General features: G+C 34.8%; 1 protein-coding gene across 1 annotated transcript in view; it reads right to left on the bottom strand.

The window, feature by feature from the left end:
• Positions 1–25846, bottom strand: part of LOC123252381 (transmembrane protease serine 11G-like) — a 47505-nt gene that overhangs the window by 14826 nt on the left and 6833 nt on the right. The window contains exons 3-6 of the mRNA XM_044681718.1: positions 13409–13530; positions 8909–9027; positions 3132–3199; positions 2184–2347 (exon numbers count right to left, since the gene is read on the bottom strand). Of these exons, the coding sequence (XP_044537653.1) occupies positions 2184–2347; positions 3132–3199; positions 8909–9027; positions 13409–13530 (473 nt within the window). The remainder of the gene's footprint in view (positions 1–2183; positions 2348–3131; positions 3200–8908; positions 9028–13408; positions 13531–25846) is intronic.

Raw genomic sequence — 25846 nt, 5'->3', positions numbered from 1 at the left:
TAACAATCTTGGAATTTAATGAGCCATCTTTAACATCATACACCAAACATTTGTGAACTATTTATGCCAGTGCAGCTGATAAGGTGCCTCGCTATGTTCTTAGGCAGAGGTACCCTACTTTTCTTGACGGTGGCCCCACTGGCCACCTCTGTCCTGTCTGGGAGGAACAAATCTACCATAACATAGTTGTAGCCCTTAACGATTTCTGTGATTCAATCTATGCCCCAACTACCAACTTCTACCCCACTTATTATGGCTCAAATCTGGATTGTATGAAAGAGAAGTCGTGTGAGATGGGAAGAAAGCAGAGGAGGAGGATGAATGCCAGAGGCAGTAGTAGGTGGGTAAATTGGCAGCAAAGAAGAAAGAAGAGATATTTATTTTGTTTATTGGCACAGTCCATTTTCCTAAGTAGCTCTTGATTTTATGAAAGTATTGTATCACAGGGAAGAAATTTTTATATCATATATGTAATGTGTTTCAATGTTTTAGAGAAGCATTAGTTGTTTTGAGAAAGCTTCAGATCCAGAATTACCAAGGTTCCAGGTACGCTTCTAATACATAGTGACTCTGAGACATTGGCAACTGACAGAAGCTCTCAATGCCTCAGAAGTCTTCTCATATTATACATTACAGAGTAGATGGCAATCTGTATTGGTAAAAGTAGTTTCTTTATAAAATATTACTTACTCTTACTAGAGATCACAGATTTGGTCCAAAAAGAAAATTATGCTGCTAATCAAACTTTGCTATCAAAATTATGCTAAATCAGACATTTAGAACTGGAAAGGACACTTAGAGGGCAGCTGGGTAGCTCAGTGGATTGAGAGCCAGGCCTAAAGATGAGAGGTCCTAGGTTCAAATCTGGCCTCAGACACTTCCCAGCTGTGTGACCCTGGGCATGTCACTTGACCCCCATTGCCTACCCTTAACACTCTTCTGTCTTGGAGCCATTGGCTCCAAGAGGGAAGGTAAGGGTTAAAAAAAAAGAACTGGAAAGGAATAAATAGGTTAATTAGTCCAATCCCTTAATTTTACATATGAGGAAACTGAAGTTTAGAGAAACAAAATGATTTTACTAAGTTTACACATGTGGTAGAATTAAAACTCATGGCCTCTGATCAAAATTCTACACTCTTTCTACTTTTTATTTCCTTATACAAAAACTAGACAAACATTTATTAAATTTTTTTATGAGGGCAAACTGACTTTAGAGAAAGAGGTCTTGGATTTAAACATTCCTCTTCCTCTACCTGAGTGCTTTCACTTCTCTGGGCTTTGATTTTTTTTAATTTGTAAAAAGAGAGGATTGGACATTAGCATACTGCCAAAATATTCAACAACCAGCTCTCCCCAGCAAAAAGAATGCACAATATACTTTTAAGTTTAATCTGTAATATTAACATTTTCTTTGTCTTTATTTTAATTTATTATTTATTTATCAATCACTTTTTTAAGTCTAGACAATCATCAAAACTCATTAAACCACTTTTGCTATTTTCCTTGGTATAAATACCAACTTGGCTTCAAAACATCTTAATTTGGACTAGATGATAGCTGAGGTCCCTTTCAGCTCTAAATCTACAGTCCAACCATCCTCTTATGTGCAAGCCAGCATGCTAGGAATTCTGGGCATTCAAAGATGAAAAACAATGTACTCCCAACCCTCATGAAGTCTACAGTCTACTTTAGGTGATAGGATGTATAAACACATACATGCTCAACGTGGTTTTGTATCAGAGCAAAGGGAAGATCCAGAGAAAAATAAGCTAGGAAAATATGAAAAGGGAGAAAGTGCTTTCACTTGTGAGGTAAGAAAGGTACCTGGGACTGGGGTCTGAGAAGACTTTATTTAGGGAATAGGATCATACCTTGAAGGTAAGGGTGGACTTGAAGTCGAAATGGATTTCCTTCTGTGGTGATATTTGTAATAGTGCTAAAGAGATGCTTAAATAAATGTAATCACTTCCAAAGTAACTGAGGAACATAAAATTGTCTGTACACATTGCGAGGGGTCTAATTCACATTCCAGTAGATAACAGATCGAAAGCATAAAATAAATTAATTGTTAAAACGCATTTTGTGAGAAAACAGAAATAAAATTGTGCTAGAAAAGAAATATATGGGTTAATGAGGAAAATCAAGAGGCCTAGAAGATTGAGATAAAAGAAAATACTCCTTGCCTCCAAGATAAGGTGATGAATCATCTAATTCCAAGAAATCTGTGCCATCTTTTAGGTTCTGATTCAAAATGTTCTCAGCCGTATTTTTTATTTTATTTTCATTGTCAGCAGAAGCAAATTGAAATTTAAGCAATATATCAGCTTTCAGACCATTAGTGCTTGGCCTGGAAATTAATAAAAGCAAAATAGGTTAAGTAATGCAAAGCATGATAGTTTCCTTAATTATTTTATTTATCATGAGTTACATTCTCAAAAAAAAAACATAGCTTATGACTCTGATTAGAATTATGTTTAGTTACTTTTTTGCCCTCTCAGAGAAAAAAGATGTACTACCTAGTGTTTTTGTATTTTTAAGGCATTAGTCATACTGAGGGAGCAGAGTTCCCTTAAAGTCTTGGGAAATTTTAGATTTTTTTCTTTTTTCTGAAGAAAAAAATTATTGTTATCTCAATCAATGTCATGAATAACTTAAGCCTTCAATATCCATAATAACTACATAAGTATATCTATTGTGGGACAAAGTTTCATGACTACTGGCAGATGGGGCATTCTGATTAATTACAAGAAAACTTAACCGGCCCTTCAAAAATAACTTAAAAAGCAAGGTCATGCTTTTTACACTTCCCATGTTTCCTAATTCTGAATTTTTTTTGGTAAATATGTTTTGTTTTTGATGTTTAGCAGTTCAGTCACATCTGACTCTTCATGACTCCATAGATCTGTCTGTGGGGTTTTCTTGGCAAAGATCCAACTGGAGTGGTTTGACACTTCTTTTTCCAACATATACTTGGGAATAATTTAACTGTGATATTATTAAATTACTTATTCTCTTGGTGCATTTAAAATTGTAATCGCCATTTTCATCCTTCTTATAAATATATGATTAAAGAGAAACTAAAACATTCAAATTTTCCAATTTCAATTTACAAAGTGATTATTTGTGATTACCTGAATTTGGTGACGTGAGATTTGACATATTGTCGGTTTAAATTGGATTTTCGAAATATATTATCTACCTGAGAAAAGAAAAGGAAATATTAGCAAAATTAAAGATGATACTCTGAAGAATAGCCAGTTACCTCAACCTGCCTCTGAGATAAAAAGGACTTGAATAGGATGGTATTACAATTTTTAATGCTTATGTCAGTATTTATTTATAATTGCCTTCAGAAAAGTCTTTGTATACTAAGCACTAACTATTCTGCTTGTACCAAGATCAACCTCATATAAGGTGAGATGGAGCGAATATACAGCAAACTTGACCAGTAGTTACAGATAAGTGATAGCATTTGGTTTAGCCTAGTGTTGGTACTGTATATACATTTTATATATATATAGTACATATACAATATATATAACATAATAATATACAGTATAGAACAATGCAGATTTAAAAGTTAGGGTCTTTGAGGGAGGGCATTCTCACTGAAGGATCATTTTGAATAATTTTGCGCCCTTTTCTTCAACCATTATCATATAACCTTAAGATCATGGACCATCTGGTTGTCAAAACAATGTATGTATCATTTTAGGCTGGAATTCTTGATCTAATTTGACCGTCTCTTTCCAAAGGTAAAATGAGATTGCCTAGTTGTTTGTTATTTATATTAACTGAGGCGTATATACATTTAACACTTTCAGGAAAAGAAAAATACAAATGGAGAGCTAAGTAGAAAAGAATAAATAGAACAAAACTACAAAACCCACTTGTGTTCTTACACACTGCCCCTGTGGAGTAATCCCATTGTAGGCTAAACTCGTAGTGTAAATTGTTATTCCCCAAACCACAGCTGGTTTTCGAAATATATGGTCTTACCCTCTTGATTCTCTATCATCACTTACCTGTCAAACTAGATGTGGGGGAATTGACTGATCATGTGCCAAACCTTAAGTGAATCTATGGCTCAATATATTTTTAGAATAAAGAAAGATTAAGCCACAAAGTGGGTGGCAGAAGGGAAAGGGAGGAGATGAAAAGATCCAGAAGTGGTATCATTAATTCCCTATTAATTAAGTTTTGTCTTTATCATCTGCAACTAATTCTCACAACATCAAAGGATTGCTGGATTTCCTGGTTCCCTGAGGTCCTGTCATTGACATTTTTCTCTACCTTCACCATTTTGTCCTTCTGTCCCCATCCCTAGGATAATTTTAAATCTGGAAAGTATCTCAGGGATCTAGTATAAATCCTCCAATTTTATAGAGAGGAAGCTGAGGCTTGGAGAAACTTAAACAATTTGCCTAAAATGATCAACTAATTAAGAGTGGAGCCATTTATATAGTAACTTCTCTCTGTCCTTTTATTCTTGCATACTTTTACTCTCGCTCCACCTTCCTCTGCACCCTCCTTTCAGGATCTGTCTCAAGTCACATCTCCTTCACAGAGGCTTCAGCCCTGACTGTTCCAGCCTAGAATGACTTCACTGCCTCTTCTAAAGTTCTATTTCACTTAATAACTACAATTCATTTGACATTTAAAGAAATCATACTATACATTACGTTGTTACTATTTCACTTGTAGTTGTCTTATCTCTCCCCATTTGTGTTGTAAACTCTCAGGATACAAAATCATATCACAGACTACGTACGTACGATGTGGTGTTTTGTGTCTTCCGCAGTGCTTCTCACAGTGCTATCTACAAGGTTTTACTTGTATTGATTTCTTTCTACCTCAGGTTGGTTCTATGGTCATGGATGCCATCAGATAGGGCAACTAATTCTAGTTTAGAGGTAATCTGGTAAAGTAAAGGATATCTAGAAGGTCAGCCTTAGGGTATGAATAATTTCAGTTTATGATTTACAGACACCTTTTGTTTTTTATCTCCAATTTGGGTTCATTTTGCTTTTTGTTTTTTTCTTTGTGTTTTCTATCTATAGAATATATAGGGGACTCTAAGAAGGAAATAGATGTTTTGTTATGCTTTGTGACCTATGGAACTAATTAAAATGCTTATATAATAATATAGAATTCACCTTGTATTCAGACTATTCCTAACTTTGCTCCTCAACTTGGGCAGAGGGCATCTTTGGTGCCCTAAAAGTTTTGAATTTGGGGCAGCTGGGTAGCTCAGTGGATTGAGAGCCAGACCTAGAGATGGGAGGTCCTCAGTTCAAATCTGGCCTCAGACACTTCCCAGCTGTGTGACCCTGAGCAAGTCACTTAACCCCCATTGCCTAGCCCTTACCACTCTTCTGCCTTGGAGCCAATACATGGGATTGACTCCAAGACAGAAGGTAAGGGTTTTAAAAAAAAGTTTCTGAATTAACATAGAATCTGGGCTGTTATGACTGTGCTGTGCTAATCTTATGGCATGCATAACAAGCCAGTGATTCTTATTCTGATTTTCTCCCAAATGGGAAGGACCACTGTGATTATCCCTTTGGCACTGACATATATCCCACCCCACTCCTGATATTTGTAGTCCCATAATTAATCATATTTTTCTAGCATATATATTAAAACTTTCACCTTCTGTCCTAGACTCAATATGGTGTATTGGTTCCAAGACAGAAAAGTGGTAAGAGCTAGACAATGAAGGTTAAGTGACTTGCCCAGGGTCACACAACTAGGAAGTGTCTGAGTACAGATTTGAACCCAGGAGTTCCCATCTCTAGACCTAGCTCTCAGTCCACTGAACCACCCAGCTGCCTGCCCCCCTTTTTTAAACTCTTACTTTCTATCTGGAAATCAATACTATATATTGATTCCAAGGCAGAAGAGCAGTAAGGGCTAGGAAATATCTGAATCAAGATTTGAACCCAGGACTTCCCATCTAGGCCTGGCTCTCCATCTACTGAGCTACCTAACTGCCCCCTAAACATGTTTTTGAAATGATTTATTCTATCCCCAACTCTCTTCACTGTCTGCTCATTTTCCCTTGAGGGTCTTCTTAAAGATATGATTCAGCTATTCACTGACTTTCTTTGTTAGTTATTATATATGCTTTTTTTTCAGGGCTTAATGTGTGCCGTATTACAGTGCTGTTCATTGCATTCAACAATGGCTTTTGGCTTCACTGATTTTACTCTTTCTATATATTATTAAAAGCAAACTAGGTGCATATGCTGATATGAAAGGAAAAACATTGTCTTGTGTAGTGGACCAAGAATATGTAATGAAGTTCATTCTTTGGTGTTTTTTTTAATAAATTGTATGAGCATTTTTTCATTTTTAGATCATCTAAACTTCTCCATGTATCTCTCCCCTCCAATGATAATCAATATAAGAAAAAGTAAGAAAATGAGAGGAAATAAAATCCAGTAAAACTAACCAACACATCACAAAAATCTGACAATATATCTGCTATTCTATACTTATTACCCCCTCTGCCTCTGCAAAGAAGATCTTTCATTAGCACAGTGCTAAAACTGTAAGAATTTTACAAATTCTTGTTCACTGATTGACTTTTGGGCCAAGCTGATGGCAAAATCAGCCATTGTTTGTGCATTTTATATTTTTACATTCTGAATGATTTTATTCTCTAACCATATTTGGTATTTTGTGTAACAAACTTAAGTCTCTTCTCTGTATTGGAGTGAAGAAGCTCACGAGTTCAAAGCCTGCCTATTCCTTCTGAAATTAGATGCCAAAGATGTATACTTTTCCCACAATCACTCTTAAAGAAAAACTCTGTTCTCACTATCATAAAACATTATCTCAGCACTTCCTGCAAGGTTCGTATGTTATTCTTAAAAGATAAACCTGCTGACCTTATCCCATAGTTAGTCATTAAAAAGATGGTCTTACCAAATCCCCCAGGAACTGGTGAAGCTACAAGCCTACTACGTCTTTATTGGTGACCTCAGCTGGCATCTAGGACCCATAACATTCACAAAAGCATTCCTTAGAGTTAGAGAAAGGGAATATTCTTCCCCATGTGTATGCGATGCTCACTTTTTTAAAGGTAACTAATCATATATCCTCATTCTTGTGATGCTGACCAATTATATGATTTCTGTTCTGTTCTTTGTTCTATGCTGATAAAAATGAGTTGCATCTATAATTCTGGCCGGAAGTAGTGAAATAGATCCATCCTTTATTAATAAATTTGATACTCTATTAATAAATGGTTACCTGGGTGTGGAGAATTGCCTCTATTTGCCTTTTTGTTAAATTTCAAGGTATACTTATAATTTCATATATTATTTCAATTGTTTTGTTTCTAGTTATTCCTTCTATTAACAATGTTATAATTATTGTGTGAACTCCTTTTTTTCCTTCTGATTCTGCTTCCTTCACTTCACGGCAGCTTATGTGTCTGTCCATATATTTCTATATTTATTATAATCATAGTAATTAATTTTCTCTCACAATCATGTGCCACAGCTTGTCCAATCATTACCCAAACATTAGGTTTCTAGGATACTTATTTAATTTCCATTTCTTTGCTACTATGAAAAGAATTGCTATAATTTTTTGTTGCTTTTAGAATCTTTATTTTCGTCATTGATCTCCTTCCATTATATCATATACCTAGCAACAGACTTTCTTGGGCCCAGAAATATGGAGTTTTTTTAATCATTCTCTTAGCATGATTCCAAATTGCTTTTCCCAAAGGTTTAGCTAATCCATAACTCCACCAAAGATGCGTTAATGTCCTTCTTTCCATACACTCCTTTAGCATTATCTAGTCCAATGATGGGCAAACTAAAAGAGGGGGGCCAAAGGAAAGGAAATGCTCATCTGTCAGTCTGTTTCTAAGGCAAATCTTTTGAAGTTTCATTGTATTGTATCCTACTCATATTTGTCAGATTAGAAATAATGTCACACGGCTGGATAGAACATTTCAGGGGGTGGCACCTGGCCCGCAGGGCCATAGTTTGCCCATCACTGATCTAGTCTAATCTTTTGTTATCTTAACTCCTTGAGTATGAAGTGAAAGCTCTTAGTTGTTTTGAATTGAAACTTTAATTATGAGTGATCTGGAGCATTCTTTTATATGATTGTTAATAGTTTGTAACTATTTTGAGAACAGTTTGTTTACATACTTTGAGCACTTAAGTACTGGGAAGTGGATTTTGATTTTATACAATATGCACCAAAAGCCTTAATTTGGTTTAAATGCTAATAGCGTGAAACTATTCAGTTGCAACAGCTTAAACCTGAACTAAGACTTTTGGAACATGTTGTATTTCTTCTGTTGCCTTTCAAAGATATTTGGTAAAAAAATTTTTCTTTTTATTCATCTTCATATTTCTTATCCTGGTCTCATCATATGTTCCTGTAAACTCTTTTAAGTTTGATATAATTAAAATTATCTATCTCTTTTGTGGTTGCTTATATTCCTGTTTGATTAAAATTTCATCCCACTCCTACTTTTATGCATGAAAGGAACCTGGTTTGATTCTGTTCTAATATTTTATGGTATGACTTTTAATATTTAAATTATGTATTCAGTTTTAATGATTGTGGCATGTCCTATAAGGTAATGGTCTAAAATTAATGTTCTCTCTATAAATGGTAGTGATGACTTTTGTTGAAGATTCAATATAATTATCTTCAGATGACTATACTAGTTGCTGTTATTATGAACTTGCATAAATTGTTTTTCTTTTGACTGCTGTCTTCTCTAGCAGATATAATGTTCCCCTTTAGTTGCCCTTTTGTAACTGTCTCAGACAGATTTAACCACAACTAACCTCTCCCTCCACTAGAATTCTTTCTAATACCATTCTTGGGTATGTATTGATGCTTGCAGAAGAAGATCAGCATCAGTCCAGCTTACCCAGTTGGTGATCCTTGTTTTCAGGAGGTTCCCAGATTCAGAATGTGATGCCTCCAATTCATTATTATATTCCACTCCAGGTATCCTGAAAGAGGTTTGATAGTAATGTGGCTTCTGATCTGGAAGGGAAAGCAAGACCAGAGGGAACTTGTTTTTGAGAATAAGAAGAAATATATGAAGTAGAAGGATAATTGAGGAAATTGTCATGTATTTATGTACTTCTAACTACTATTTTTCTTCTTCCTCTTCTTTTTCTCCTTCTTCCTCTTCCTCCTCCTTCTCCTCCCTCTTAACTAACATTTATGTAGCATTTACTGTATACCAGAAACTATGCTAAACACTTGACAATTATTATCTCATTTAATCTTTACAAAAACCCTGAAAGGGAGGTGTTATTATTATCCACATTTTACATATGAGGAAACAGAGGCAGACAAGAGTTAAGTGACTTGTTCAGGGTCACACAGCTAGTATCTGATATTGGATTTGAACTCAGGTCTTCCTAACTCCAGGCCCAGCCCCTCTATCCATTCTCTACCCAGCTGCCCAAATTTAAAATTATCTGAAGATCTAAAGTCCAATATACCATGACCTTAATCTCTCTGTGCCTCAGTTTCTCGATCTATAAAATGAAGATAATATCGCCTGTCTCATTGGATTGTTATGATTGTCAAATAAGTTTACATATGTATATGTTTGCACAGCACTTTGCAAGCCTTAAAGTACTACTAGTGCTTTTTATAATAATTAATTATAATTGTTATCATTATTTTCATTAATTCAGCTTCTAAATAAAGAATATCCTTTGTATTCCCAACACCTAGCATAAGGCCTTGCACATAGTAAGTACTTAGTACATTTTTCTTGAATTATGTCATAGCTGTGTCTCATCTATTAGATTATAAACTTATGAGCAGGACCTGCGCCAAATCCATCTTTGTATTCCCTGTAGTTCTCAGTGGTCTCTTAATGGCCAAGTCTCATGGCTTTTTCTCAGTCTTCATCCTTCTGGACTTCTCTATAGGCTTTGGTACTTACTGTTGGTCATCCTCTTCATAAAACTCTTCTCTCTAGGTTTTTGTGATACAGATCTCTTCAGGATCTCATCCTACCTGTCTGATCTCTCCTTCTCTGTTTTGCTATATCTTCATCCCTATCACCCCCACCCAAATAGTGAGTATCCCCTAATGCTCTTTTCTGAGCCATTTTCTCTTCTCTTTCTAGACTATTTCACTTGGTATCTCATCAATATCTATTGTTTTAATCACCATCTCTATGTAGATGAATCTCAGGTCAACTCATCCAACCCTTGCTTTCTTCCTAGCTTAGAGTGCCGCATCCCAAAATTGCTTCTCGTGTATCTTGAACTAGATGTCTTGTAGACATCTTAAAACCAGTATTTCCAAAACTGAACCCATCTTTTTCTCTTTCCTTCTTCTGAACTTCCACATTATTGTCACCCAAGCTAGGAACCTAGGTTTTATCTCGCTGTCTCTCCATATACCCTCAGTAGTCAGATCTTGTCATTTTTAGCTGTGTAGCATCCCCCATGTGTACCTCCTTCTCTCTTCTGAAACTGCTACCACCCCAGTGCAGGCCCTCATTCCCTGATGCCTGGGTTACTGGAATAGCTTGCCTGTTGATCTGCCTGTCACAAATCCACTATAATCCATGCCTGTCTAGCCCTATCACTCCCTCCATTTAATAAAGTTTACCAATTCCCTATTGGTTCTAGGATAAAAGATGAAATGCTCTGTTTCACCTTCAAAGGCCTTTGACTCCAAATTTAATGCTATTAACATTGTAGCCCAAAGTCTTTCATAAGTCAAATTGATAAGCACTAAAAAGTACCTACTATATTCTAGTCATTATGCTAAGTAGTGGGAATAAAAAGAAAAGTAAAACCAAACAAGGCAAAAGTCCTTTCTCTAAGGGGTAGCTGGGTAGCTCAGTGGATTAAGAGCCAAGCCTAGAGACTGGAGGTTCTAGGTTCAAATCTCACCTCAGACACTTCCCAGCTGTGTGACCCTGGGCAAGTCACTTGACCTCCCATTGCCTACCCTTACCACTCTTCTGTCTTGGAACCAATACACAATATTAACTCCAAGATGGAAAGTAAAGGTTTAAAAACAAAAAAAGTCCTTTCTCTCAAAGGGTTCCTAGTCCTTTGCAGGAGAAATCGTGTGCTAATTTATTCAGTTGTGTGCAACTCTTTGTAACCCCATTTTGGGTTTTCTTTGTAGTGATAATGGAGGGGTTTGCCATTTCTTTCCTCAGCTTATTTAACAGAAGAGAAAATTTAGGAAATAAGATTAAGTGACTTGCCCAGGGTCACCGAGCAATAAGTGCTTGAGATCAGATTTGAACTTTGGTCTTCCCAAACCCAGTCTCAAGCTCCTTGTCTATTGCACCACGTAGCTGCTCCAATGAGGGAGAAAAGATATGAACAATTATATACAAACAAGTTAAATATAGCTTTAAGTGAAAAGGATCATAGAGGAAAGATATTAGCACTGAAGGGGATCAAGAAAGGCTTATTGAAGAAAGAGATTTTAGGTAGAACCTGAAGAAAGGCAAGGAAGACCAGGTATGAAGATATGGTCATTGTCACTCTGGAGTTTATAATATATTGGAGGATAATGGACAGATAAACAAATTCCAAAATTCAATGTGGAAAGTACACGTACTTAGGCGGAGTGAGTCCACGTTCATCCCTGATGGGCACTTAATGCATGATATTTGATGATAATGTTTATGGTTTATGAAAACTAGAAAATTTAATTTGGAAATCTTACAGGCTCACTCTTTCAGGATGTTACATTTTTAGTAAATGATTTCTCATTATGACTGATAATGAATGACCTATTAATTCTAATCTACGAAGGTTTGAAACATTATTCCTGTATAATTAATGAATCATTCTTGTGTGATTTTTGATTTGAAAAATATCATTTAAATTTGAAATAATTTAGTAAATATTCCTTTAATGAAGAAAACTGATGCAGCTATTTTTTTTCTATTTACAGATTAGAATGTATGTGAGAGATGCATACATGGATTCCTTTAATTTTTCTTTTTAAACTAGACTTCCCCATGCCATTCAGACTGGAGGTTCAGGGACTGTTGGTGGAATCAATCCCTTTCAGATTGACTCAGTAACTTTGATCTGCTATATTTTTCTGATCTAGCCTGGTTTTCCCCCTTACTCAAAACCCTTAGGGAAACTGGTGGCCTCTTCATACCATAGACACACCATATTTGTCCCAGGTTTATTGAAGATACCTTATAGCTAAACCCACTACAAACCAAAATTCCCAAGTTCCAGTGGTCCACTAGCCTTTCTCCTGAGGAACAATGATTAAAAGCATTAGTCTGACACCCAACAAATTCCTTTATTCTTAACTAATATATACATTTTAGTTCTAGAATTAGTAGTTTGCAAACTGGTCTAAAGATTACAAAGGTCACTGAAAGCTCAGCATTCAGATCTTCAGTATTTAACAACTACATCTGTGGGGAAAGTATCTGACATATTGGATAGATGGCCCCTGGAGACTTGGGATACGGGAACACTGGGAGAATGATGAAAGTCTGAATAGCCACATTAAATATGGTAGATAACAGGAGAGTCTAATGATTGCCTCTACAGATCAGAATTTGTGTTGGGGTGAATTGTGAGCTTTAGGAAGGGGACTAAAAATATGATTTTATTGTTAGAGGGAACTGTTAAGTGAGGAAACTCCTTCTACCAGTGGAGGTCAACACTGATATTAGAGAAGTGCCTAAGGAACAAAAAGATATGATTTCCTAGGATCAGAAAGCCAGTGTGTATAAGATAAATGACTTGAACCCAGGTCTTCCTGACTTTAAAGACACATCTCAGAAGACTATGCCATGGCAGCAACTGGGTGGCTCAATTAATTGAGAGCCAGACCTGGAGACAGGTGGTTCTTGGTTCATTTCTGACCTCATATATTTTCTCGCTGTGTGATCCTGAGCAAATCACTTATCCCACATTGCCTGGCCCTTACCATTCTTTTGCCTAGGAACCAAAACCTGATATTGATTATAAAGAGAGAAGGTAAGGGTTTAAAAAAAATAAAGACTATCCCAAGCACATCATCAGAATTATTAAATCATTAAACCTAATAAGCACACTCCAGAGAGAAAAGAATGATAATACTTGCTATCCTATTCAACAAGAAATATCATTATATGGAAGCATCATTATATGATATATTATACGGTGATATCAATATTAAAATATCAATATATGAGGCATGACATGGAGACATCACAATATGAAATAAACCATAGAATTTAAATGAAAAAGAAATTATTATTAATAATATAGACTTGTCTATATAATGTCTTGTTATTTCCTAGATATGATATTGATTTGGATAATAAATGAATGTTGAAATAAAAGAACTGCTATGTTCTTGAAGAAGAAGAGAACTACGCAATAAACTGACAAAATGAGCATAAATTCATACTTACCAAATACTAAAAAATGAACAGGGAGACCAATGACAAGTGCCAGAACCAAAACAACAGCCCCAACCATAAGGCCAATCTTCCAAGGATTCAGAGGGAGCTTTCTGAAGCCTAGTCTTGGTGGTCTTGAGAAAAGAAAACATAGACATTGTACATGAGAGAGAGGCACTTTGAATAAAGGAAGGAACGCTGCCTGCTCATAGAATTCGAAGACATAGATGGGAAGCTTGCCTTGACCCACACTACTTCTGCAACCTGGAGCAAGAAATGTGACCTATTTGAAACCCAGTTTCCTTATTTGTAGAACACTTATAATATTACTTATGCTTTTTGCCTTATAAAGTTCTGAGGAAAGTACTTTGTAAAGCAGACAGCATGATGTTAATGGGAACTTTTTTCTGAACTAGCAATAAAAATAATTATTTTAATTCTGTCAGCTGAGACTCAGTTTCTAGCTTTTCAATTTTTTTTAATTGGAAGGGAGTCACAATTTGCTTTTAAAACATTTGCATTTTAATTTTAATTTAATGATTTTCCTCTTACAAGTTACTGTTATCTTCCAAATCATAGGTTTTTAAAATTAAGAATGTAATTCGCTAGCCTTCCTCTATTTGGATGAAAACATTGCTCACCATTCTACTGATTACTCATTGTAGCTATCTAGTTTCCCAAGTTGTCATGAGAAACATTCTTTATGAAGTATAAAATTATAAAAAATAAAAACAAAAATAGATAAATGTTACCTATCATCATTGTTACCACTATTTCATATCCTGCTTAGAGTAAAAGACTAATTTCCTCCCAGAACCTCTCAACTTTTTAGTTTTATACTTTAGCCAATCCAATTTCAACTATCTGGCTCAGCAAAAACTCATAAAATCACAGGATTTTTTCAGTTTTAAAAATCACTTTAAATCTGAACATTCAGACAAATGGGACATAATTCACAATAATCTCCTTTCTGAAAAAAAAATCCCCGAGTACAAAAAATCTTTTTAAAAAAAGGGCAGGTTAAATAGAGACATCTGATTGGGATCTAATCCAACTTCATTTTTCAGGTGTAAAAAAACCAATGCCTAAAAATCATGTTGAAGACCACATATCTGGATAATGGCTGAGCAGTGACTAGAATTCTAGTCCGCTGACTCACAATTTTGTATTCTTTATACATTTATATGTATGAGTAGATTACAGTTGGGAAAGGGGGAAAATAATCAACAATAATCAAACAACAATAACAAAGAGGAAAAATAATCAAAATTAGGGGGAAGCTATTACTAAGAAAATAAAAATAAAAGTCTCCAGAAGGAGCAAAAGATTCACTGGCCAAAAAAAGAAATAATTAATGTTTCCTAAAGCTGAAAATGCAGTGCCAACCTTAGTATCCTTCTTACCAAGTCAGGAAACAGGAAGTACTTTTGGATGAGGAAGTGTATTTGGCATAGGAATCCCTGTCATCAAAAGCATATTGAAATGTCCCAACTGAGACATCTGAAAAATCAAAGGCTGAAATAGACTTCTGAGAATTGCTCATATGAGGCCCTTGGCTTATAGCTTGTTCCTTTAATCATGTTAACGCACCCTGAGACATTTGCAGATTTTTTTTTTAAAGAACAACTCTAGCTGATTTTTGCCTGACAATTTTATTTTCTTGGAAGCATTCATTGCCTCGTGCTGCTTTTCATGGCACTTCTTACTGTGAGCACAGTACCCTGTACATAGTACGTGCTCAATCTTCAGTTAATGATTGAATAAATGAACAGATCACAAACCTACAAGGGCAATCCTCAATTTACAACATGAAAACTTCTTTTGACATTGCCTTTTGATACAAGAGATATACTCCACCCATACCAGGAAGAGGATTAACTGAAAATATTCTAGTGAAAACAAAGGTATCCTTCAAATTTTGCACTTAAACTAAATCTGAACAGATAATCATTTTTTTTCCCCAGGCTTCACCACTCTCCATAAAGAATTAAGCTTTAGTCTGATTCTGTCATTAGGAAAAACTAAAAAGTGTCACTGCTGTAGAGCTGTACCCAAGCTGATAGAAACCTACTGATATCCAAACAATGCAAGCCAAACATGACTGACCTCACCCTAGAAGTGTTCATGCCCAAGTGAAGAAAAGTGGTGACAAAAGTTGCTCTTTAAGCAGGTTGATCCAGAAAATCCTACAACAGGAGTCAAGGCATTTTTGAAAAGTCTTGTCCTTCTAATCCCTTCCCTACCTTCATTTTTAATTCCAGATGGCTCTTTGCCTTGACTGTCTCAGGTGTTCCTCCCCTCTCTTCCTATTCTCTATTCTCTCTTCTTTTCTTCTTCCTCCCTTCTCATAATCTTTTTCTTCTTTGTTTAAGGAGGATTCCTAGATCTTTTTTGATGCTATAGTTTTATACATAATTAAAAGAGGTTACATTGTCTACTGGAAAAGACAATATACTGGAAAATGAAATACCTGAATCCAACTTCCAAACTAACTGATCATGACAACTCGTGAAACAGAAAAATGTAAAATATAATTAATTCTCTTACTATTTACTACACAAGTGGATTTGAGTAATTCATTTCATCTTTCCAGACCTCAGGGTAGCCCCTGAAATCAAAAGGTAAAAGAGACTGAGGTCCTTTTCAATTCTCTTATCCCATGATCATTTTAAAGCTGTCTAAAATCATTGTCTCAGTGGCTTCTCTTTTCATTTACTTTTTACTTACTTTTCAACTCTTTGAGAGATGAATTAAGATCTCATTATTCAACTGAAAGGGTTTACTTGTCAAAGTTAATCTCTTAATTTCCCAATCTGCTATATATATTACAAAAACACTTAGAGCAACTCTTTTTGTGGTGGAAAAAAACTGGAAATAGAGGAAATGCTCATCAGTTGGGGAATGACTGATCAAGTTGTGGCATATTGTAGAGATGGAGTGTTATTGTTCTATAAGAAGTAGGATGGGAAGTTCAGAAAAAAACAACATGGTAAGACTTGTATATACTGAGGAAAAGTGAAGTGATAAGAACCAGGAGGTCTTTGTTGTTATAATGGCAGTGTTGCAATGATGAACAACTGTGACAGACTTGACTACTCTGATTAATGATCCCAGACAATTCCCAAGGACTCATGATGAAAATATGCTATCCACTTCCAGAGAGAGAGAGCTGATGAACTCTGAATACAAAATAGAGTATGATTTTCTCAAAACAAGAACAACTTGATATTGTTTTTTTGCCATTCATAATGGAGATGAAGCCACTTATGGAAGGTGAACAAATGACTCATGTCACAGTGTAGTTCCTTTTCAATGGATAGATTTTGTTTTTATTGTTCTACATTCTTGCTAGAATATTTGTGTGACCTTTAGCAAGTCACTTCCCTTTTCTCAGGGCTATTGTGAAAATTAAATGAGATAACATTATCATATTTACCAGTACATAATTGGTATTTAATAAATGCTTGTTCCCTTCCCTTTCTCTGCATCCCAGTTTTGTCATCTGTAATATATGGCTGGAATTATCTCTTACAGCTCCAAAAATGCTATAATTCTAAGATGACAAATACTTAGAAACACATGAAGAAAGTTATTTATTTTGTTGTCATATCTGAGAGAATTCAGCTTTTAGCTACTTACTACATGCTTAATTTCAAGTCAATTCAACAAATTTATGCAACACCTATAAGGTGGAGAATATTCGCTCTGCTTGGTGCTGGGGACATGAAGACAAAAATGAAATAGTCCCTCCCTCAGAGAAGTTTATGTTTGTAATCTACAAAGAAAGAGGGATGGGTATTGGATATGTAATTTTGTTGGTGCAGAAAACTCATGTACCAAAGTTCCTCTACCCATGCAGGTTGACACCTTCTCTGCAATTTAAACAATTAGAGAATTGCCCACAACAATGAGAGGTTAAGGAGCAGCTAGATGGTGTACTGGATAGAGTGTTAGCACTGAAATCAGGAAGATCTACATTCGCATTCATCCTCAGATTCTTAATAGCTGGACAAGTTACTTAATCCTGTTTGTCTCAGTTTCCTCATCTGTAAAGTGAGCTGGAGAAGGAAATAACAGACTACTCCAGCATCTTTTTCAAGAAAACCCAAAATGGAGTCACAAAGAATTGGCATTACTGAAATGACTAGACAACGAAGACAAAAAATGAGAGATCAAATGCTTTGCCCAGGATCAAACAGCCAATATGTGTTAAACTTAGATCTTGAACTTAGGTCTTCCTGTCTCCAAAGCCAGTTCTTTCTCCCACGATATTCTGCTTCTTGCATATTTGTATCTATACAGTGGTATCATTCATCAACATAATCTTATTGTCTATGACTTTTCAACTAATTTCACAAAACATATTCATAGGTTGATATATTTCAGTTCTTTTTTTAACTCTTACCTTCCATCTAAGAATCAATACTATGTATTGATTTTAAGGCAGAAGAGCAGTAAAGGCTAGGCATTATAGGTTAAGTGACTTTCCCAGGATCACACAGTTAGGAAGTGTCTGCGGCCATATTTGAACCCAGGACCTCCTGTTTCTAGGCCTGGCTTTCAATCTACTGAGCCACCTAGCTTTCCCGATATATTTCAATTCTAACAGGACTTTTGTGATTATTCAGTCCAACATTCCCCTACTGCATATGAGAGAATAAGGCCCAGAGAGGTGAAAATGACTTACCCAATGTTTAGGGAGCTGCCTATTTAAATGCTGTGACAATATTGTCATCTGTAATTTTGTTGATTTTTGTTTTGTTGAATTTTGTTGTAGTAATGCCATGATGAAGGATATTGTCAACATCCCTTCAACTCCCTTTACTTTCTTTCCATTGCAACTCCTTTGCTTCTACAAAGCAAGAGAACTGAGTGAAGTGGGCACTTTCCAAGTAGAATAATTTCTGTTGTAAAGGTTAATGATTTGCATCCTCAGACTGCTATTGGAGAACTTACTTTTTTTTAAATAGAAAATCAATAAAGGAAATGTTAGTCTTCCTCAGGACAGGCAGTGACACCATTCCATTAAAGTCAGCGTAATTGAGAAGGATTTATTCCCTCCTCCTCTCTCACTAGGAAATTGGAATGGATTTTTTTCTTAATCTGCTCTATAATTGCTTCTGGAATCCCATGAATACAAGATCTTTGTACATAGTCTGGCCAATGAATCCTTCTTGGGTTCTTCAGTTAAAGAGCAAATAAACAGAAACCCAAGAATTACAATTGATACAACTAGATAAATGTTTGAAATCTTAATTAGAATAATATAATTTTAAATTTTCAAGTCAACTTCAAGGTCTGCTCGTCCAACCATCCATTTTAAAGTGGAAAAAAAGGAAATCCAAAGTGATTAGGTGAGTCTCCTAACTCACATACCTAATGAGTGGCAGAAAAACCCCCAACAACTCCTGATCCTATATGATGTGTTCATTCTGTTCTGTAGCACTTCTAATTTTAATACAAATGTTATATGTCTTATTTATTCTTACTGTTTTCCATTTTTGAGATTTTATTTTAAGTCTTCTGGAAAAAAACCAACAAAATTTTCTTCTAACCTGCTAAGAATTTTCCCAATATTATTCTAATATACTTTTTATTTTTCCTAAAGGAGGGGTGTCATGTTTTCAGTTTCTCCTCAATACCTAGCATTGTACTTTGTGCATAATAGGTACTCAATTAATATTCATTTAGTTAATTCCTTATGTAGTCACAGAGCAGTCTTTCCCCCTTGTATCCAAAAGAACCTAATAGAGTTATGTAAAATTAACAAATGCTTAATAAATCTTTGTTGAAATGAATTCTCACCATTTAAAAAATTCCATTGAGTTAGGTTTTACCTGAACTCACTTTTGAGCAGGTGAATGAATGATTATGCTCTTTGCACTGGTTTCTGTGCTTCTTTTATTATAGTATCAATTCTTTTTCACATATGGCTCTCATTTTATGTCACTTTATCTCCTACTCAACATTTCATTTTCAGGGTTCATTTCAGCATTGAAGGTGATAGAGCTTTGAAAACAGAGAAGACAAAATAATTACTCCTTGGTGGAAGATATATATTTTTTGCTACCTTCTGTTTTTTTCTTTGTGTTCCAGTTAAAACTATACCAGCTGTCCTCCATGCCTGGAACTCCCTCATTCCTCATTTCCATTTCCTGATCTCCCTGATTTCCTTCAAGCTAAAGTCTAACCTTATTTAAGAAAACTTTCCTATACTCTCCTTAAGGCTAGTGCCTTCCTTCCAAGATTATATCCACTTTATCACAAACAAGTATATATTGGGTATGTATGAATCTCATTTACAAATCAGTTTTTTAATTTTGACTTCCCCATTATACTGTGATCTCCTTCAAGTAAAGATTGTTTTTGTCTTTCTTTGTCTACTCTACAGGGATTTAGCATACTACTTGGCACATAGAATATGCCTGATGTTGGCGTAACTTTGTAAAATTAGAATTTGCTTCCTAGGACTCTAAATCCCGGCTTCCCACTCTCCTTCTCATATATGTGCTAACTTAAAACTTGTTTGGCTGCTGTGGCTTTCCCATTTCCATTGCATATAAAATTCAACTATTAATAAAAAATTGAAATGTTCAAGTGATTTTAGTTATTTTTTTGCTATATATTTTTTAAAAAAGAAAAACAATAAATTTCATTTGAAAAAATACTTAGAGCTGTTAAAATAATGTCTCCAAATTTGACCTCCAAATTGAAAATCTTTCAAGGAACAAATAAAAGTGTTTTCCATATTTAGATGTTAGAGGGATTTTTAAAGTAGTTAATAAACTGATACCTCTAAGCATTCAAAAGAAATGTCCAAAATCTAAATAATACACTAAAAAAACTTCAGAATTTTATGAAAGTACAAAATTAAAAACTAAAAATAAAATATTAAATTTGAAATTGCAATTCAACAAGTTGTTTCTCTCTTCATGAAGTTCTCTACTGAGCTTAGAGAGAGAAGGAATCTGGATTTCAAAGGATATTATAACACTATAATATCCATTCCTCAAGTGACCACTCAGATGTAACACAAACAATTTCATGTTGATCTTTATCGTATAGAGCTGGTATTTGAATATTTTACATATTTATGTTTCTAAAACAATGTGAACCTCCAACAAATTTGTGTATGAGCTCTTCATACACATGTACTTATATAGATTTATACCTTTATACATCATACTCTGAACTCCCCTCTCCATTCTCTTTGTTTCTCCTTCCTTTTTTTTTTCTCTCTTTGAATCATTCTTTCTTTTTCTATACCTCTCTATTTTATTTGTCAATCTTTTTCTGTTTCTTCTGTTCTCCCTTTGTCATTATTCTGTCACTGCTCAATTTTTTTCTTCTTCCCCCCCTCTTTGTCACAAATTTTAAGTGATTATGGGGATAAAGTATACTTTTAAAAATTATTAAATTAAATAGAATTAAATTAGAAAATAATACCTTTTAAAGTTTCAATCCCTAGTCTTAAACATTTGCTTCTTTCCTTTTTCCAGGATGATATTGCAACTATCACACATTATCTAGATTTAACAAATATTTTTATGTGTCATAAGTGCACTTAATTTTGAAGATAGAATTCAGACATATATAGATCTAAAGAAATTTTGATCAGTTTTTGAAATTATTTTGGTCTTATTCCCTTCAATCATCAGTTTTATTCCGCCCCCCCCCCTTCATTACCTTCTTATGGCATCATCAAGATAATATTTAATTCCTAACTCCAATCTCTTACAGATATGTGATTTTGCAGGTGTGGGTACCCTCCCAATTAACTTAGTTTCAACAACCTCTAGGCCTTAGTAGATGAGTTTTGAGAATGGATGTGGCCAAAATAATTCATCACCCTGTGGTCAATCTGATAGCAAACCTTTTTAAATTTATCTAGACTTGTCCTCAGCTGATTCACAAACTTACCCATTAGGCTATACTTAAAACCTCCCAGAGCTTACTCTTTAGCAGAATAACCCTCCCAGGGTCATCTCCAAACCAAAGTGAAATATTTTAGTCCTATTTTTAAAAAATCTATAATTTATCCCAAGTGAATTTTCCTGCCAAAAATTTCAGATTGATTTAAATATTCCCCTTTGAGACTAGTTATCAGCTGTGAGGCAGCCAATTATGCACTAATCTTCCCCCAGCCATTTTTTTATTTCTATACTAGAGACTATTTAGAATAAAGCTGTAATAACTTTGAATTTGGTTTAAGATGAGCTTAGCTTGAAACTCATCCAAGAAGGGATCTGGTAAAGAATGATGCACTAGGATCTTGTAAGCATTCTTGTTTTATAATAATACATTTATTTCACACTCAAATATTTGCAAAGTGCTTTTATGTACACAGATTGTGAGATAAATACTACAGTTATTATCATTCTGAGGGTCAGAGATATTATGACTTATTCATGATGTTATTATTAATGTTGAAGATTTCTTTCTTTAATCCAAGTTTCTCCTGGACTCTGGAATACTATTACGTTTCTGATTATCTCTTATAGCAGAATTCTTTCTTTTTAGTTATTTTCAAGTCTATTTCTGGTCTTATCTTTTTACATGTCATATCAGTTAGGAAAACCAAAAAGGTTAAATTGAACCTTTTTGCCAAAAGTTACTGGTTCCAGATTCTCAAAGTTGTAATGTACCTTGAAGTATATTCCTGAGCAGGAATTCTCTCTACAAAAGTCAATATGTAGTCACCAAGAATTTTTTTTGAGGATTTTCAATAACTGGGAATCTACTACATCCCTGAATCACTAGTGTTAAGGACAATGCTTCTTAAAGTTGTGCTCATAAGTATTTAATTGGAAAGGAAGAAAGAATAGAAATATATTAATTTCGTATTCAAAACAGGAAAAAGCTATTTGGTTTTGGTGAAGTTTCACACAGCTTTTACTCATGTCCAAATCTGATAAAAGTAGATAATAATTTGTGAAAATGATTCCCATGTAAAACAAACAAGAAGAGAATAGGACAGGGATGCTAAATTCCTAAATTTATTTTGAGCCAAAAGATTTTGCTTGAAGTTTTTTTAGTTCACAGTATTTGTCCCTTATTTTTTCTTTTAAATATTTTATTGCTGTCTTTAATTAAAAAATAGAAATTAATGTCACTTCCTAAAACATATGTCACTCTCACCATTCTCCCATCCATAAAACCTTCCTTCATAATAAGGAAGTAAAACAAATAAAATAAATCAATAGATTGTTTTTGTCAGAAAATATTTGCCTTCTTCTCCTGAACCTTAGTTTCTCTTCCCATCTCCAGCTCCATTAAAAACATAAAAACAAAACAAACAGAGGGCAACTCTTCTAACAAATATCCATACCCAGACAAAAAAAAATTTATCATTGGTCATATACAAAGAAGTGTGTCTCATTGTACTTCTTGAGTTCATCACCTCTGTCAGAAAGTGGGCTCTATGCTTCATCATCACATCTCTGCTGTTGCAGGTGGTCATTTTCATTGATCAGAGTTCTTAAGTCTTTCACAGTTGTCTGTATGTTGTTAGCATTATATAAATTGTCATCCTGATTACACACCATTCAAGTCTTCCTAGATTTCTCTGAAATTGTCTCTCATCATTTCTTAAGATATATTAATATACCATTGCATTTGTGTAACAAAATTTCTTCTCCCATTCTGCCAATTTATGAGCACCCCACTGTCAATTCTTTGCTACTACAAAAAGTCATAAATATAACCAGAGAGCAATTTGGAACCATGCCCAATGGACAATAGAACCGTGCATTTGGCCCAGCAATATTATCACGAGCTCTGAATCCCAAAGAGATCAGGGATAAGGGAAGAGGATCTACTTGTACAAAAAATATTTTAGCAAGCAGCTCTTTTTTTGTGGTGGCTAAAAACTGAAAGCTGAAGGGATGTCTATCAGTTGGGGAATGGGTAAGTAAATTGTGGTATGTGATTGTAATGGAATACTATTATGTTTTAAGAAATAAGGAACGGGATGATCATATGACAAACCTGGAAAAAATTTATATGAAGTAATACAAAGAGAAGTGAGCAGAACCAGGAGCCATTGTACTCAGTAACAGCAATGAAATACAATGTTCAACTGCGAACGAATTAACTATTATCGGCAATACAAGGATCCAGGACAGCTCCAAGGAACTCATGAGGAAAAAGACTATCCATCACCACATGAGGAACTGATAGAGTCTCAATGGAGACTGGAGAGTGCCATTCTTCATTATGTTTCATCCATGAGTTTTTCTCTAGTGTAAATTATGTGTGTCTTCTTTCACAGTATAATGGATGTGGAAATATGGTACTACAAAGAGCTAAACGTGATTAATCAACAAAACAACAACAAACTTGACAGAATATGAACTCCTAGGACTCCAGCACAGTGCCATCTGGTGAAATTTAAGAAAAAAAAATTATTGATTCATTTATTGCTGATAAATTAATAGATTATTGCTTAGTGTGTGATAGAGAGGGAATGTCAGTTAATAATAAGAGTTTCAGACTAAAATGGTCTGTGAACCCTTACACAAAAAAGTAATAATCATGAAGAGCTAGCATATGACAATTTCATCTCCTTTTCTTTTCTGACAGCATTGCTAATCTGGTAGATTAGGGAAATGCCATCGAGGCAGCAAGGTGGCAGAATACTCAAAGGCAAAGTGGAGAGATAGCCAGGCCTAGTGTCAAGAAGACCTGAGTCTAAATATGGCCTCAAATGCTTTCTAGCTGCAAGTCCCTGAACAAACTATTTTGTGTACCTCAGATTCCTCAACTATAAAATGGGAATAGTAATAGAACCTACCTTTTGGGATTATAGCAAAATGCAAATGAGATATTTTTAGTACTAGGTTGCTAGGTACATACAGTGCCTGGCACATAGTAGGTCCTTAATAAATGTTGCTTCTTTCCCTCCCTAGACATTTCAGTAAAGAAATTGTCAAAGTCCTTAATGGCATTCTTTTGGATGGAGAAACAAGTATTCTATGATGTAATGGCTTCATGACCTTGGAGCTGATTAAATGATTTGAACCAAAAAGCAGTCATTAATGGATTAATATTATCTTGAAAATAGGAATCGAATAGAATTTCCCAGAAATATGTGCTTCCTCCTACCTTAACTTTACTTCTAATCAAACTTAAATAATAGCATAGATGATAGGCCACACATAAAACTAAGAGGAATCATCTAGTTTAGCTGAACAGTTCTACTTTTAAAAAGGGAGGAAATAGGACATTAATGTAATCATTGGGATGAAAGTGGAAAAATATATACTTTTTTTCTTAAGTGTCACATGATAGGTTCATAATAAAAAAATTCATCAGAAAGGAATGACTCAAATTGAATAATATGAAATTTAATAAAAATGAATGTAGTGCCTTGTATTTATTTGAATTTTAAAAATCAAATCTAGAAGCATAATGTAGAAGAGATATGACTTAAAAAATGCAAGGATAAAAAATCTGAATTTTTTAGTAGACCTTATGTTTAATGTAAATTGATTGGGTGACATGACAAGGAACAAAAAAAAAGTAATGTGATTTTTATGTTGTACATAGAGAGATGTAGTGGATATCCAAAGTGAGGGAGATTATAGTACTTCTGTACTGTCTTGGCCTGAATGTTTGTCTTTAATGGATGTCCCACTTTATGAAGTATATTGACAATATGAAACATATCTGAGGAGGAAGCTAGGTTGGTGAAAAATTATACTTTATGTCATATGAAGGACAGTTGAAGGAACTGGTGATGTTTAACCTAGAGGAGAGAAGACAGTGACATGGAGGTATGGTGGGAATATGACAGCTGATTTCAAGAATTCAAAAGGAAATCATGTGGAAGAGCGATTCATCTTATTCTATTTGGCCCCAGAACACAGAATGGATAGAAATTGAAGGACTCAATATAAGAGAAAATACCTAATACTCAGAGCTCTATAGAAGTGAAATGGTTCAGTCTTTGGAGGTAATGGCTTTCCCACCATTGGAGGTTTTCAATTTGAGAATGGATAATCATTTTCCAGGAATGGAGTAAGGAATGTTCTTGTATGGGGATAGTTGAATTAGATCACCTCAGAGGTCCCTAACAACTTGGAGAATCTGTTATGCTTTGAGTTACAGGGTTAATAGAATTTAGATCTAAAAAGAACAATAGAAATAATCTAGTACAACTTCATCATTATTACAGAAGAAAAAACTAAAACTCATAGAGGTCAGATTAATTCTCTGAAGTAACACAGATAATTAGTGCCATAGGTTGAAAATTGAACCAGTCCTCTGATTCCAGATCCAAGACTCATCCTCTAGCTCTATGCTGAATTGAAGCTAAGTTTCTAGTTTCAGCCTTGAACAACTTGCCAAACTTCAGTTAGAAAATGGAAGTAGGAAACTGAGGCAGTTATTAGGATATTTTAAAGGAAAACCCTGCTTTTCTCTTATATGTAGACCATTCTAATACTGTAT

The sequence above is a fragment of the Gracilinanus agilis genome, chromosome 6, assembly GCF_016433145.1.
Source record: "Gracilinanus agilis isolate LMUSP501 chromosome 6, AgileGrace, whole genome shotgun sequence".
NCBI classification, from domain to species: Eukaryota; Metazoa; Chordata; class Mammalia; order Didelphimorphia; family Didelphidae; genus Gracilinanus; species Gracilinanus agilis.
Note: the sequence above shows the minus strand (reverse complement) of the source record. Positions and strands in the feature narration are given on the sequence as shown.